Source organism: Oryza brachyantha, chromosome 11, assembly GCF_000231095.2.
Source record: "Oryza brachyantha chromosome 11, ObraRS2, whole genome shotgun sequence".
NCBI classification, from domain to species: Eukaryota; Viridiplantae; Streptophyta; class Magnoliopsida; order Poales; family Poaceae; genus Oryza; species Oryza brachyantha.
The window spans coordinates 5,165,349-5,180,128 of NC_023173.2; the positions used below are offsets into that span (position 1 = coordinate 5,165,349).

Consider the following 14,780-nt stretch of genomic DNA (forward strand, 5'->3'; position numbering starts at 1 on the left):
AATCTCATGTTTTTCGTCCTGGTGTCATCCATAAGAGGTACAACAATTATTTGTATTAAAGCCGTGTTCGGTCATGGGGATAAGTTCACTAAGCCTCCCTCGGTTTCCGCGTGCACGTTTTTCGAACTGCTAAACGGTGTATTTTTTCCAAAGTAGTTCTATCGGAAAGTTGTTTTAAAAATCATATTAACTTATTTTATATTTTTAATAATTAATTAATTATATACTAATTTATTACTACGTTTTTCATACCGGGTAAATTAACTTACCTCCCCTCTCTGCCGAACGCGGCCAAGTTTGTTCCGTGGAGCTTTCAAGAAAGGCTCTGGAAATGTTCACTACCACTACGGGCTAGTACTGCTTGTACAGGAACCACTAAATTTCCCCTTTAACTAGCTACTATACGAAATTAATGAGCTTAATTGCAACTTTAATGCAGGCTTACCTGCCTAGCAACCGATTACAGTGAGCAGCTGCCTACTGATCAGCAGGGTGCAGTGCATGGGTGGATGATTGCTTGCTTGTTGGCTTAATTTGGAACTTGTTGGTAAATTACGCGATGTTTGTTTCTGCTTAGAATTATTATAATTTAAGTTCATTTGGTTAGATTGATATAAGCTTATTTTTTTATAAGCTGGAGCAGAATAATGAGATTGCATGGGGTGGATGATTAATTTGCTTGTTAGCTTGATTTGGAACTTGCATGCAGGTAATTAGGAAGATGGCTGGGTGCAACTCACTATCACTAATAGTATACTTTGGAGATACACAAATTTATAGAGGATCCGATTAATTAATGCCACCTGCTGCGAAAACATGCAATACATAATGTGTTTTTGGAATGCTGAACAAACTGAAATAATTTGATAGCTACCGTTAGTTGGTCTCGATAACATTATTTAGTTTTTCAAAGGAGAAAATTAAAAAAGAAAACTGTACATGAGGATGCGTGCTGCTTTGTGCTTTCAATCAATGTTTGTTGCAACTCCCATGCCAATGTGTCGAGGAGAAAACAGAAACGGAAGCCATTAGATTATACGGCTTGATGAACATGTACTCTTTTTTGGATCAACAATTATGGACTTTTTCAGTTCGATGCAGTTTTCATGGAGTGAAGAAAATGCTCCTCTCAAGTTTCAACTCCAACTGAACTTTTAACCAGATTCTAACTTCCCCTGTGTTTGGTAATGGTGAAAGTTCAACTCAGGTTTCATTTGTTTCATTAGTGTGACAACAGACCAAACAGCCACTTAACCTGCAAGTCCGGTGAGCCTCACCACACACATGAATTTTTCTGAATACTACACAAGTGAAACAAAATGGGTAATGAAAGGAGAGATGAAAGTACAGAGGAAAAATGGAGAGGATTTATAGCCATCTGTACCACACAAGGTCCAACATACTATGGAAAAGAGCTATGAGTCATGTACAAATATTATACAGAATCGATATGCAACTATTATATAAATTAACTATTAGATTGGTTATAAATAATGTGTTAATTTTTAGAGCCAATAGTTAGCTATATTATTTATCTTGTTCTTAGGCAGTGTTTGGCATAGAGGGTTTAGGTGGAAAAAAGTCCCTCATCTCCTGTGGGTACATTTCTTGTTTTATTTTTGAAAAACTCTATAAAAACTGCTTTCAAAAATCATATTTATTAAGTTAAAAAAACTAATGATTATTTTCTAACGGATCACCTTAATTTGCCTTTATTATTGTAATATTGTTATTCTTTTTGGTCCTCTCAAATTCAGGTGCGTTCGAATATACCGAATGGCTAAGTCGGTTCCCTATTTTTCGTGGCCATGCTTTCCAAACTATTTAAGCATAATATGTTTCCAGCAGAACTTTTAAATTTTCATGTTTGTAATAATTTATACATAATTAATTGTATTTAATAACTCCCCTCGCTTGGCATGCCAAGGATTAGCTCAGCCACATAAACTTATATTTGCATTTGTCTATAAGCCAAAAATTAAATTTTCAATCTTAAATTTGGAGGTATTTAATGCTTTTTCACCATTGTTTATTTTTCAGTCTTTACTTTTAGATCATTAAAGAACATTAAAAAAATTATATTTACAAATTATTTTTTGTTTATAAATATATCATTTAGTTCTTTTTTTTAAAAAAAAGCCCAACGATGCGGACGACATTGTTCCCTTGGTCCTCATATCCAGGGTTGGCAAAACCGCGGTTACCGCGGCGGTAACCGCGGTTTTCGCAGGGTCCACAGGGAGATGGGATCGGTAAGCCGCGGTAATCAAATTTAAATTTGAGAAAAATTTAAAAAATTTGAGAAAATTTAATAAAAAAATATATGTTGTATATGTGGATATATAATGTAGTTTTGTCAAAGAAATTCATGAAAAAAATGTATTTCTGGCGTAATTAAAAATCATAAACGAGAATTTCGAGAAACAAAACAAAAAATAGCCTATTGCAAATAATATTTCATAGGAAGATGGTTAAGAATATTTTGTTATTAAGTCATTATTAATTTACACTAGACACTAGGGTACGTAATGTTAAAATACAAATATACAACGATAGATATATGGAAAATATGTATAGAAAAAAATTATACGTGCACTTTAATAATAATTGGTAGTAGGTATAGTTGTGATGTATCAATCAAAATGAAGTTGTTACTTGTTATTGGTGTGAGTTATGTGGTGAAGGACGATATGAGTCATACGACGGTGTATGTTTGTATGTTGCAATATCAAGAATTTAGAAAAAGTCATGTAAAAATTTTCTTATTTTTCCTAAAACATGTTCTATTTTCCTTTTTTTTCTATGTCACAACTCACAAATATAGTCACAAAATATTTTCCTGTTTTTCATGTATTTTTTAAGATTTTTTTAATGTATTTTTGTATTTGACATCAACACCTGCGATTTCCTCGTGGTAACCACGATTTCGGCTAAAAAACCGTGTGGGAAATCACAGTTTCCGCCGTTCTGGTGTGTTGTTTCAGCACGTACTCACCGCGCCGCGGTGTAACCGTGCAAAACCGCGCGGTAACCGCGTTTACCGCGCGGTTTTGAATTCAAATTTTTTGTTTTCAAATTCGTTGCGGTTTTTACGGTTTTTGCAGTTATCTTGCGGGATCCACGGGAGCGCTGTACCGCGGTTTTCCGGTAAAAACGGTAAGGGGAACCTGCTCATATCATCAATCCAGTCTGTTCCACGGAGCTTTCAACAAATTAAATCCCTAGCTGCCGTCAGCAAACCAAGCATCGATTCCTCGCAGCCAAGTCGTCGCTTCTCTCTGGACGCTACAAACCAAAACTGCGTGCCTCAGCATCAGCTGCCAAAATTTATGGAAGCCGTCGTGCTTGTCGTTCTTATCCTTGGCTTTTCCTTCTTTCTTTTCCATTTTCTTGGCAAGAAGGTTCATTTCATCCTCCGGTAGATCACAAATTCAGAGTTTTTTTCTTTGGGACCAAGCATGGAATGGGAGAAAATTAAAATTCCTTGGACCAGTCATGGCAATACAAAAAGAGCAGCAAAATTAACGGCGTGATGGTGACCACGCCCTTTAGCCTTTCGTCCTCATGAGTTTAATCCCAGTCTACACTAGTTTTTTTCTAGAGAACGGCGCCTACCCTGAAAGCATAAAGCCGTTAGAAAATCCTAGAAAATTTGCTTCAACCAGGAGTCGAATCTAAAACCTTAGGTGCTACTAAAACTTTCGCCCGGTCTAAACTAGTTAAGCGTGTAAACGAGCCTAAATTCTCTGAAATCCAAGACCCGTTCCGACGATGGAATGTTCCAAGCGCTAAAATTTAAACACCGTGACATCACGGTTCACGAATGAAAAACGCTATGCATATGATATTTTCTTTCAATATTGGTATGATCAAACATAGTGGCTCGAAGGGCACGGGATTAACGTAATGGCGCTCATAAGCCCTTTAGTAGAGAAACGTTTTATCATGCAAACATCGTACAAAAATAGTCGTACGTGTAGTCGTGCTCATTCACAAATTGCGATGATCCCCCACATTTGGTTGTGTTCTTATCCTCCAATAATCCAATTCTTTAACTTTTTCTCGGCTTGTTAGTACACATTTTCCGAACAGATAGACGGTGTATTTTATTTTAAAAATTTTATGTATAGAAATTCATCGTCGTCTCATCTTTTTAAAATAAACTTTTAACTCTATATTTACTAATTCTATCGTTTACACTATTAAATAGCTATCACAAAATCATATAATCTCTCGTCTTCTTCTTCTGTCGTAAAGAACAAAACCAAAAATCCGTTGTTCCAACCCATTCAGGCATCCTTCGGAACTGCAAAAACTCGCGCGGAGAACCGAGCGTTGCTCGAGTGGCTAGCCGCGTGGGCCCACGAGCAGCCCACGCGAGTTCGATCCAGATCGCAACTCGCGCGTCTCACACGGAGATTTTTTCCTCACACGCATACGCACCCTAAAATCCTAAACGTGTGGTAAGGATGCGCACACGTATGTGCGTGTGTTGTAGTGTGTGTTCGTGTACGTCCTGAGTTATACCCTTCCAAATAAAACTCGTGGGGATCTCGGTAAGTAGGGTAAGTCAACCATGAACGCGATCCTCCACCCCCACAAGAACCGTCACACTGACCATCATCAGCAACAGCAGCTTGCCTTCGTTATTGAGGCCTATTTAGTTCCGTGAAAAGAAATTTTTTTTTTGACGTCGGACGATTGACCGGATGGCAGAAGGAGTTTTTGGACATGAATGAAAAAAGATAAATTTTATAGCTCGCCTGGAAACCGCGAGACGAATCTTTTAGGCCTAATTAATCCGTCATTAGCATATATGGGTTACTGTAGCACTTATGGCTAATCATATACTAATTAGACTCAAAAGATTCGTCTCACAATTTCTCTCCTTACTGTGTAATTAGTTTTTTGTTGATGTTTAATGCTCTGTTTAGGTGTTCAAAGATTTGATGTGATGTTTTGGAAAATAATTAGGAACTAATAGGTGTTTAGATGGGGCTAAACTTTTTAACCCTATGTCACATCGGCTATTTGGACACTTATTATAAATATTAAACGTAGACTAATTATAAAATTAATTACAGAAATGAGAGCTAATTTGCGTGACAAATTTCTTAAGCCTAATCAGTTCATAATTAGAGCATGTTTACTATAACATCACATAAGCTCAATAGATTCGTCACGCGAATTAGTTTAAAATTATAGATGGATTTTATTAATAGTCTATATTTACTATTTATAATAAATATCCAAATATTCGATGGGACAAGTCCCTGGTCCCAAACCCACCCTAAAGGGGGCTGAATAATTCAAAGAGAGATCGTACCATACAAGCGGTATCATGGTTGATATTACGAACTTGTCAATGAAGGAAGGAAGCACATTGATGTCATGGAATGCGACACTTGGCTATTTGCAGGGCCTTTTAATAGATTCTCTTCAATTCCTTGCGTTTCCAAGCGATAGTTCGATGGGAAGCGGTTGGCTCGTACAGAGTACAGACAGCACGAGCTCCCGTACTAAATATTGGTTGCCAATCTTTTAGTTTTTTTGTTGGAAAATAGGAATGGTATTTTTACAAACGAAAAATATTTTATAAATAAAAATTTTATATACATGTATTAGCGATCTAAAAACAAAAGTCCGAAAATAAATTATGATAAAAAAACTAAAAAATCAACTCTAAATATAAGGTTAAAAATTCAAATTTTGATTCCTAGGTATATGCAAAAGGACAAACAGTGTGATTCACCCCGGTCTATATTGCAGGATAGTTTTGTTATATTTAGATTTATTCTTGTATCTATAAAAGAATTTTGTATGTGTTTAAATTTAATATCATACACATAAATTTCATGAATTTAAGGGTACCTAAAATATCTTATCACCTAAAGCAGAGCTAGCATTGGATTACTTCTCGTTGGTTAACTGCTTAGCTCGATAGCGGTACATGTCTATCGACATCTGTTCGGACCAGAAGGAAAAACTCATCCTCCTACAGCCCTTGACTTGATCAGGATAACGAAAAATAGTTTAGGCAAAAAATTGTATTCCCTTTATCCCTAAATGTTTGACACCGTCAATATTTTTTATATACGTTTGACTATTCGTCTTTTTTAAAAATATATAAAGCTATATATATGCATAAAAATATATTTAACAATAAATAAAATGATATAAAAATAATTAATAGTTATGTATTTTTTAAATAAAACGAATAGTTAAACGTGTATAAAAAAAGTTAACGACGTCAAATATTTAGAGATAGAGAGAGTATATGTTATTGCTAGTAGTAGAAGTTTACAAGGAAATATGGGGAAAAAAAACATAGCATTAACATTAAATTTTAAAACTGTCCGTGGCTTATATGATGTAGCTCAAATAATTGTCTCTCTGAAAAGTTATACAGTTACATTTTAAAACGATGTAATTTTCATTGCAGCCTAAAAAAAAATGGTTTGTAAGAATCTTCGGAGCGAGTGTTTCATGATTTCATCAAGATTTTATCACCCAAACTTGGATGCCCAAACATGCTAAGGTCGTGTATAATTACACAAAATCTCGCAGAATTCATCACCTCGTGAGCTTGCATTCATCGATCACTCAGAGGTTTTTTCTGGTTTTTTATCCGTTTTTTCCTTAGCTTTTATATGTCCACTTTTTGAACTATGAAATACTACGTTTTATGAAAAAAAATCATCGATAAATTTATTATCTTATTTTTTCTAAAGAAGAATTTCAAATTTATAGTAGGCCCTTTGGAGGAGGAGGATATTTTGATGATTTCTTCCTCCGTAGGTGGAAAACGTGTCGGTGCTCCCATCTTTTGGCCTAATACGTGTGTGGCATTGCCAAAACTTGAACTTTAAAATTCAATGTTTTGTCATCCTAGTTTCTTTTTAGCATCAGTGTTTAAGTCATTAAGAACTCAAATGTTAAGTTTTAGCTATGAGTTATTTTCTTCTAATAATGTACCGTCTGGCGTATTTTCAGCATAGATCATCCGATGAGGCCCATAGTTAATTCAATTATTTATACCACTAAATAGTTATTATAAAGATCAAAAAATCTTTAATTCATGTGTTCTAGCTCAAAGGAGAAACGAACGTAGCCTAAGGCCGCATTCGGCACACCTCCTCCTAACCTTCGATTTACTCGTTTTTCACGTGCACGCTTCCCGAACTGCTAAACGGTGTATTTTTTAAAAAAATTCTATATAAAAGTTGTTTTAAAAACCATATTAATCTATTTTATATTTTTTTATAATTAACAATTAATTAATCATGTACTAATCTTTTACTATTTTTTCTACGCCGGATAACTAACCCCTCCCCTCCACCTGGCCGAACACGGCCTAAATATGCCAACATATATATACTTATCGGATACACTCCATACATATTTGTACTTATCTAGCATTTTTCTCATTTCCAAATAAATAAAATAATTAGGGAAACTTTTTCGATATGTTATCTGAGAACATTATACTCCCATCCGAGAGCAGTCTCTCTGGCCCTGTTTAGTTGCTAAAAATTTTCCTCTAAAAACATCACATCAAATCTCTAGACACCTAAATAGAGCATTAAACATAGATGAAATGAAAAACTAACTGCACAGTTATTTGAGAAATCATGAGATGAATCTTTTGACTATAATTAGTCTATGATTAGCCATAAGTACTACAGTAACCCACATACTCTAATGACATTAATTAGACTCAAAAGATTCATCGTCTCACGGTTCGGTTTTTAGTCGACGCGTGAAATTCGTTTTTTCATTCGTATCTAAAACACTTTTTGACGTCTGGTACTGTGCCGTCAGGCCGTCACCATCAAGCAGATTTTCCTTCATTTGCCTGGTGAGGTTATTCAGAAGGCCTTCCATGCATGCTGCATTCTGTGGCCATGCTTGATTTGTGTGTGATTGTTGGTTGAATGATTGAAGAACTATTGATTTGTGATTTGTGTACCTATCTATTCACTACCTTTGCCCTCTGGTTTTTGTACTTTGGTGCAATATGTATGTGGTGGTTTTTCTCTAAATTATTGGCATAAGCAATGCATGTAGTGATTTTATTCTGAATTATTCAGCAGCTAGCAAAGCTTAACCGTTTGGCCAACTTATATGGTCCTTGTTTAGCTTTTTTTTTAAGTCAAATAATATATTTACAAACAAAAAATAATTTATAAATAAAACTATGATATAAAATTCATAAAATCAACTACAAATTTAAGGGTGTTAACTTAAATTTTGGTTTATAAGCAAATACAAAAGTGAAAAGATGACTCTCTTAAATTATCTACTCTTTCAGTTTCAAGATGTTTTAACTCTACTCAGATTCGTTGATTAATGTATATGGTCTATACTCTCTTTAGTTTTTTTATTTGATGCCGTCTCTGGTTTTTATTTGATATCGTTGGCTTTCATACTGATGTTCAATGGTTTGTCCAATTTATATTTTTTAAATATGCAAAACTATTAAGTAATGCTGAAAGCTCTTCGAGTACTAAATCATATCATAATAGTCAAATATAAATTTAAAAATCAATGCCATCAACCAAGGAGTATATATTTAGATTTGTTAGCATCCATATAAATTTAGAGATAACCAAAATTATTATAACAAAGAGAATAGAAGAGAATAAGAGGAGCAGAGAAGATTGTTATGGAATTGACTGCAAACACGCTATGGTATTGTGATCAGGTGACATAGGATATCGAAAGGGGTTATCTGATACAAATGAAAAAACAAATTTCACGGCTAGCCTAGAAACCGCGAGACGAATCTTTTGAGCCAAATTAATCCGTCATTACCATAGGTGGATTACTGTAGTACTTATGACTAATCATAGACTAATTAGGCTTAAAAGATTCATCTCAAGATTTCTTTCATAGCTGTATAATTAGTTTTTTGTTTCATCTATGTTTAATGCTCTATTTAGATGTCTCAAGATTCGATGTGATATTTTTGGGAAAAAAATTTCAGGGCCCCTTTGATTCAAAGGAATTTCATAGAAATTTTAGAGGATTTTATTCCTATATGAATGTTTCCTACAAAGTCCTTTGAATCAAATAAATAAACCCTATGAAATTTATATGGAATGCATCTTCCTATACAAGTTTTTGGAGGAAATTTAGTAAGAGGTGGAACCTCATGAAAAAAATCCTTTGAGTCTATATCTCTCCTCAAATTCCTGTATTTTTCCTATGGTCCAATCAAACGGTCATTCCTATATTTTTTTTTGTATTTTGCAATCCTCTGTTTTACATCTACATTCCTGTCAGAATCCTATGTTTTTTCTATTTCTTCGTTTTTTTCATTCATATGATTCAAAGGGACCCTTAGAACTAAACGAGGTCTATCTCAGAATGAAATCCTAAACCCTGTTTAGAACCCCACGTATTTTAGAGGAAAACCATAGTCCATATTATCTCAGTCAACAAGTTTCGAGAACGATTCCGGACAAGTGGATGTCCACATACATCCCTAAACTTGTTTAAAAAAAAAGGAAAAACTACACTACGGGATCCCGTTGAAACGGGATCCAACTAGTGATTGCTACCTCCCCTTGAGCTTCACCGCTGCGCGCGTGACCGCGGCCACCAGCGACGCCTCCCTCCTGCTGCTGCTCCTACGCTGATAGGACGACACAATGCTGCTCCTACGCCAGTGGGACGACACGATGGTTGCTATTACGCCTATGACCAGACGCTGTCGAGGCAGGATACCTTGGGCAACCGGGGCTCCGCTGCCTCCCCATCGAGCACCCTAGTGCGGGCGACGACGACGACGACGGCGAAGGCGACGGCGACGACTGCAGCAACAATGGCGATGGCAGCAACTACCGCGACGACGACGACTACGGCAACAACGGCGATGGCGGTGGCCTGGATCCACGTTTGGCTGGCGCGACATTTTCTGCTTCGATCCCGTAGCTGGCTAGCTTCCGCATCGACGTCCAAATCCAAAACTTTAATTAACATCATCACAACAAAGAAATGCTAATGGAAGCGAACACATGGACCATTAAACAGCACACCGGTCGTGATAATCGTCACCACCCCTAGGTTCCCAGCCACCGTGTCTCCGCCGTCGACCTCACCGACGTGGCCGACCCTAATGACGCCCGCTCCTTCGACGACTATGATGACGGCCTCATGACTGGCGGCGACGGTGGCCAGGAGTTGCTAGTGGCGGTCAACGGTAGCTGCGACGGCGACGATGATGACGACGATGAGGATTCGTTACCGATGATATGATATTGTTCATGATACCACTGGTACCAGATATGTTACTTTTCAGGTATCATACATAGGACATGCGAGATACCATATTACTTGGAAGGTACCATGTTACTTGAACATGTTACCTTGAAATATCATACACGATACATATGAGATACCATGTTACCTGGATATGGTACATGCCTCGTACATTTGTGATATCATGTTACCTGATAATTAACATATTACCATAAAAGTAATATGTTACTTAAACAAAGTAACGCCGTACCTTTCGGTATAAACGGTATACTGTACAGTAGCATTCCTTTAAAAAAAACGAAAGTAAACGCTACGAGAGATCTCTCTCTTCTCTCCTTTGCTGCGACAAAAAAATTTAGAAAAAAAAAATCAACTCTTTTGAGAGGAGGAGAAGAAAGCAAGGAGGGCTTGGGAGTTGTGTGACGCAAGAATGGCGGCCATCCCACTCACTCCAATCCGGGGGGCGCACGCAAATCACGCCACCATGGCCGCCATCCTCAGCTCGCTGCCGACCTTATCTTCTTCCTTCATCGGCCAGCTCGCCTCCGACGGCGACGTGCTTCCCGCATCGCCCAATTTGCGAACCATAAAATTAAATTAAATTAAATTTGATCCCCAAGTACACGGGTAGCTCCAGATCCACCGCCATTGCCAACCGCTCGGCGCCGGCCAAGATCCAAGAAATCGAGATGAGATGGGGATGGTTTTGGAGACAGGATGATGTGCAATCTGCATCTCACTGCGGAGGGGATAATATGTACAATGGATTATTGCTAAACGATGGAGGAGGAGGAGATCCAAGAACAGATCGTCGTCCTCCTCCTCCATGGTTTTCTTGCGACAAAAACACCACACTCATCATCATCAACCTCACAACAACAGAGGAGGCGAGAGAGAGGAGGAGAGAAGCTTCACATCTCACCACAAGCTCACGAGCTCTCCCCATTCCGGTTCTCTCTTCTCACCTGGATTCTTCTTTCTTGGCACATACTAGTAGAGTAGTACTGGTTGTGTAGTAGATCTCCGGAGGCGGAGAGGATCTGTCAATGGCGGAGCAGGTGGGGGAGTGTCTCGGGTCTTCAGACGCGGACGGCGGCGACGGAGAAGGCGAAGCCGGCGAACTCGGGAGGCGGGCGCACGACGGTCCAGTTCTTGGTCTTGACGTCGAACACCCAGAGGGCGTGGCGGCCGGAGCCGCCGTCGGCGTCCTCGACGGCGCCGGTCACGACGACGCGCTCGCCGCCGGCGACGCAGACGGCGCGGGCGGTGCCGGCCTTGAGGCCGGGAGGGGAGGGGCCGACCTCGCGCCAGCCGCGGCGGTCGCCGAGCCACTCCATCACGGCGGCGCCCTCGATGCACCAGACGCGGCCGCGGACGACGACGTGGGCGGCGGAGGGGGGCGCGCGGACGCGGTCCAGGCGGCGCCACTCGCGCGACGCCGGGTCGAACCACTCGGCGTCGCGCTCGAACCCGCCCTGCCGCGCCGTGCGGTACCCGCTGACCGCCAGGAACCGATCGCCGGCGATGGTCGCCATGCCGTCGCATTCGTCCCGCTCCTCCGACATGTCCGGGAGCGGGTCCCACGCGTCCGCCACGGCGTCGTACGCCTCCGCCGTCTTCAGCGCGTTCTTGTGCTTGTCGTGCCCGCCCGCCACGTAGATCTTGCCCCCGGCCTCCGCGCACGCGAAGAAGGACCGCGCCGACCGCATCGGCGGCGCGCGCCGCCACACGCCGGTGGCGGCGTCGAGCACGTGGACATCCGCCACCGGCTCGAACGTCTCGGGGTCCCACCCTCCCAGCACCGCCAGCCGCGTCCCCACCGCCGCGCACTGCGCGAACATCGGCACCGGCGGCGCCTTCTCCCGCCTCCACTCCCCCGTCGTCACGTTGTACACCGCCACCCCGTACGCCGGCGAGTTCGCCGGCGCGTCCCCGTCCTCCTTCGGCCCCTCGCCCCCCGCCCCCGCCGCCGGGTTCGCGAACTGCAGCAGGTACACCAGGTCCTCGTTGGCGCCCGCCTCGGCGCGCGCCACCGCGAACGCCGGCGCCGAGGCCGCGCTCCTCCACCCGCGGCACACCCGCCGCATCGCCCTGTACGACCCGTGCGGCACGCGCGCCAGGCAGTCCACGGCGACGTCGTCGGGCATCCCGGGGATGAGCTCGACGTGCTCGACGGCGGCGGCGTCGCGCTCCAGCGCACGGCTCCTCGGGCTCCTCATCTCCACGAATTTTTTTTTCTCCTCTTCCTTTTTTTTTCCCTCTTCTTGTGAACGGATGGGTCGCCCCTCTCAGTGGAGAGGGGGTGCTTTAATAGAGCTCACTACGCGCTACGTGGCGCCGTGTCATTGGTGGATCTCCACCGCTAAGCGAAAATTTAATTAAAAAGTTTGATTTAAAAAAATTGAAAAGCTGCTGTTTTTCTGCCGGTTCATCCTGCAGTCTTGCAGTCCCTCGAGAACAAGTTCGATAATACTCCAGTATAGCCGTAAATCGTAATCAATCTCCGATTTATATAATACTATGTCCGTTTTATATTATAAGTCTTTTTAACTTTTGCCTAAATTAATTGATAGATGAATGTATATACTTTATATGCGTGTCTAGATTCATTATCATCTATATGAATCTAGGCAATGATAGAAAGACTTATATTACGAAACGAGATGAATCTAGGCAATGATAGAAAGACTTATATTACAAAACAAAGGGAGTAGGTATCTACAAAATATATTATCATGTCACATCTATCGTACATGTTATGTCTTGGAATCTATGCTGCATTTGGTTAGAGCTCTGTAGCTAACTAATCTTCTTTCTCTCTTATCTTTTTAGGGCCCCTTTCAATTATAGGAATAGAAAAACGGAGTAATAGAAAAAACATAGGATTCTGACAGGAACGTAGATGTAAAATAGTGGATTGCAAAACACAGGAAAAACGTAGGAATGACCATTTATTGGACCACAGGAAAAACACAGAAATTTCAGAAGAGATATAGACTCAAAAGATTTTTTTTATGAGGTTTAACCTCTTGTTAAATTTCCTCCAAAACTTACATAGAAAGATGTATTCCATAGGAATTTTATAGAATTCATTCCTTTGATTCGAAGGACTTTGTAGGAAAAATTTCTATAAGAATGAAATCCTCTAAAATTCCTATGAAATTCCTTTAAATCAAAAGAAGCCTTAAAATATGTTTATAGCTGGCTTATAATAACCTGCTCTAAGAAAGTTTGTTTTGTTGCATAAAGAGGGAGTTGAATTACAGTAATGATAATCATATGGAATTGATTTCTTGTTTGGTTTTGTTTTTATTTGTTTTGTTTTGTTTTTTGGCTACAAGGATGAGCGGTGAGCCTGCGACTTGTGGGTGGATCAGAACAGAGAAACAGGGAAAAGAGTGAGCTGGAAAACTTGATCTTGTGTGCTTGATGATGGAACTATAGAAAAGGTGAGGCTGACAGGTAAGTGTCTTTTTGCCTGAAAAATTAGTTGCTGTCCAAATTATTTTTTTTATGGCCAAAGAAAGACTTCACTGTGCCTTGCAATAATAATACTAGAAAAAAATCAATGACAAGTTCTTGTACTCTTGTGATGAATTATTGCAATGCCTGTGATGAGGGTGTTGTTTTCTCAGTGTTTTCACCTCCATTTTATTTTACATGCGTCCTTTATGTCATTTTGTTCCTCTTATAATTAATTAACTGTAAATTAAATTAACTATTGGGAAACTCTCTTACCATTAAATTTAAGAAAAAAAAAGATACTTTCATTAATTGTTGTAAGTAATAAATGGGTGTGCCTGCTGGAGAACAAGTGAACCCCCAAGCTAGGCAAATCAAATTTCCAAAATTAATTGCCATGACTTTAATTAATAATTAGATAGACTAGCTAGTCCATCCTGGCATGAAAACAATAATGATTCCCTTCAGATTAACAAGTCTGTATTCTCCTACCTGAAAAATTCCATTTGGTACTCCACTGATATAAATCTTGAGCGCGCCTAAAATGAGGTCCAGACCAGCATCGGAGCATCCGAATCTTGCCTCCCCGTAACAAAAGCTAATTAATTTAATTAATCACATGCTGTCACTATATAGACCAGCAGAGCACAATGTTTCTAAATTCTTATCCCTAATTTGACTAAAGATGGCCCAAGACCTATTCTTTTTCTCCAACTTGCTTCTCTTTCTTGATCTTGAAAACCCCAGAGAACCCCCAATTTTCCACCCCGTGTTCGGCAGAGCAGCTAGTTAACTCAGATTCCACTCTTTTTCTTGTATGTCCACGCTTTTCAAACTGCTAAACGTTGTGTTTTCACGAAAAAATTTTATAGAAAAGTTGCTTTAAAATATCATATTAATCTATTTTTAATATTTTTATATTTAAAAATTAATTAATCATGTACTAATCAATTACTACGTTTTTCGTACCGGATAACTAACCCCCAACCTAAATCAAACAAACACGGCCTTAGTCCATGACAAAATTAAAGAACCTCCTGATGCAAGGATCAGTT

General features: G+C 39.8%; 1 protein-coding gene across 1 annotated transcript; it reads right to left on the bottom strand.

Annotated features, from left to right (window-relative positions):
* Positions 1–11,255: 11,255 nt before the first annotated feature.
* On the bottom strand, positions 11,256–12,556 carry LOC121055791 (F-box/kelch-repeat protein At2g44130-like). Its single transcript, XM_040529051.1, has one exon. The coding sequence runs from the start codon at positions 12,480–12,482 to the stop codon at positions 11,343–11,345; it is 1,140 nt and encodes a 379-aa protein (XP_040384985.1). The 5' UTR covers positions 12,483–12,556; the 3' UTR covers positions 11,256–11,342.
* Between the last annotated feature and the right edge of the window lie 2,224 nt (positions 12,557–14,780).

Coding starts and splice junctions, on each gene's coding strand:
- LOC121055791 (XM_040529051.1), bottom strand. CDS start 12,482: ATGAGGAGCCCGAGGAGCCGTGCGCTGGAGCGCGACGCCGCCGCCGTC.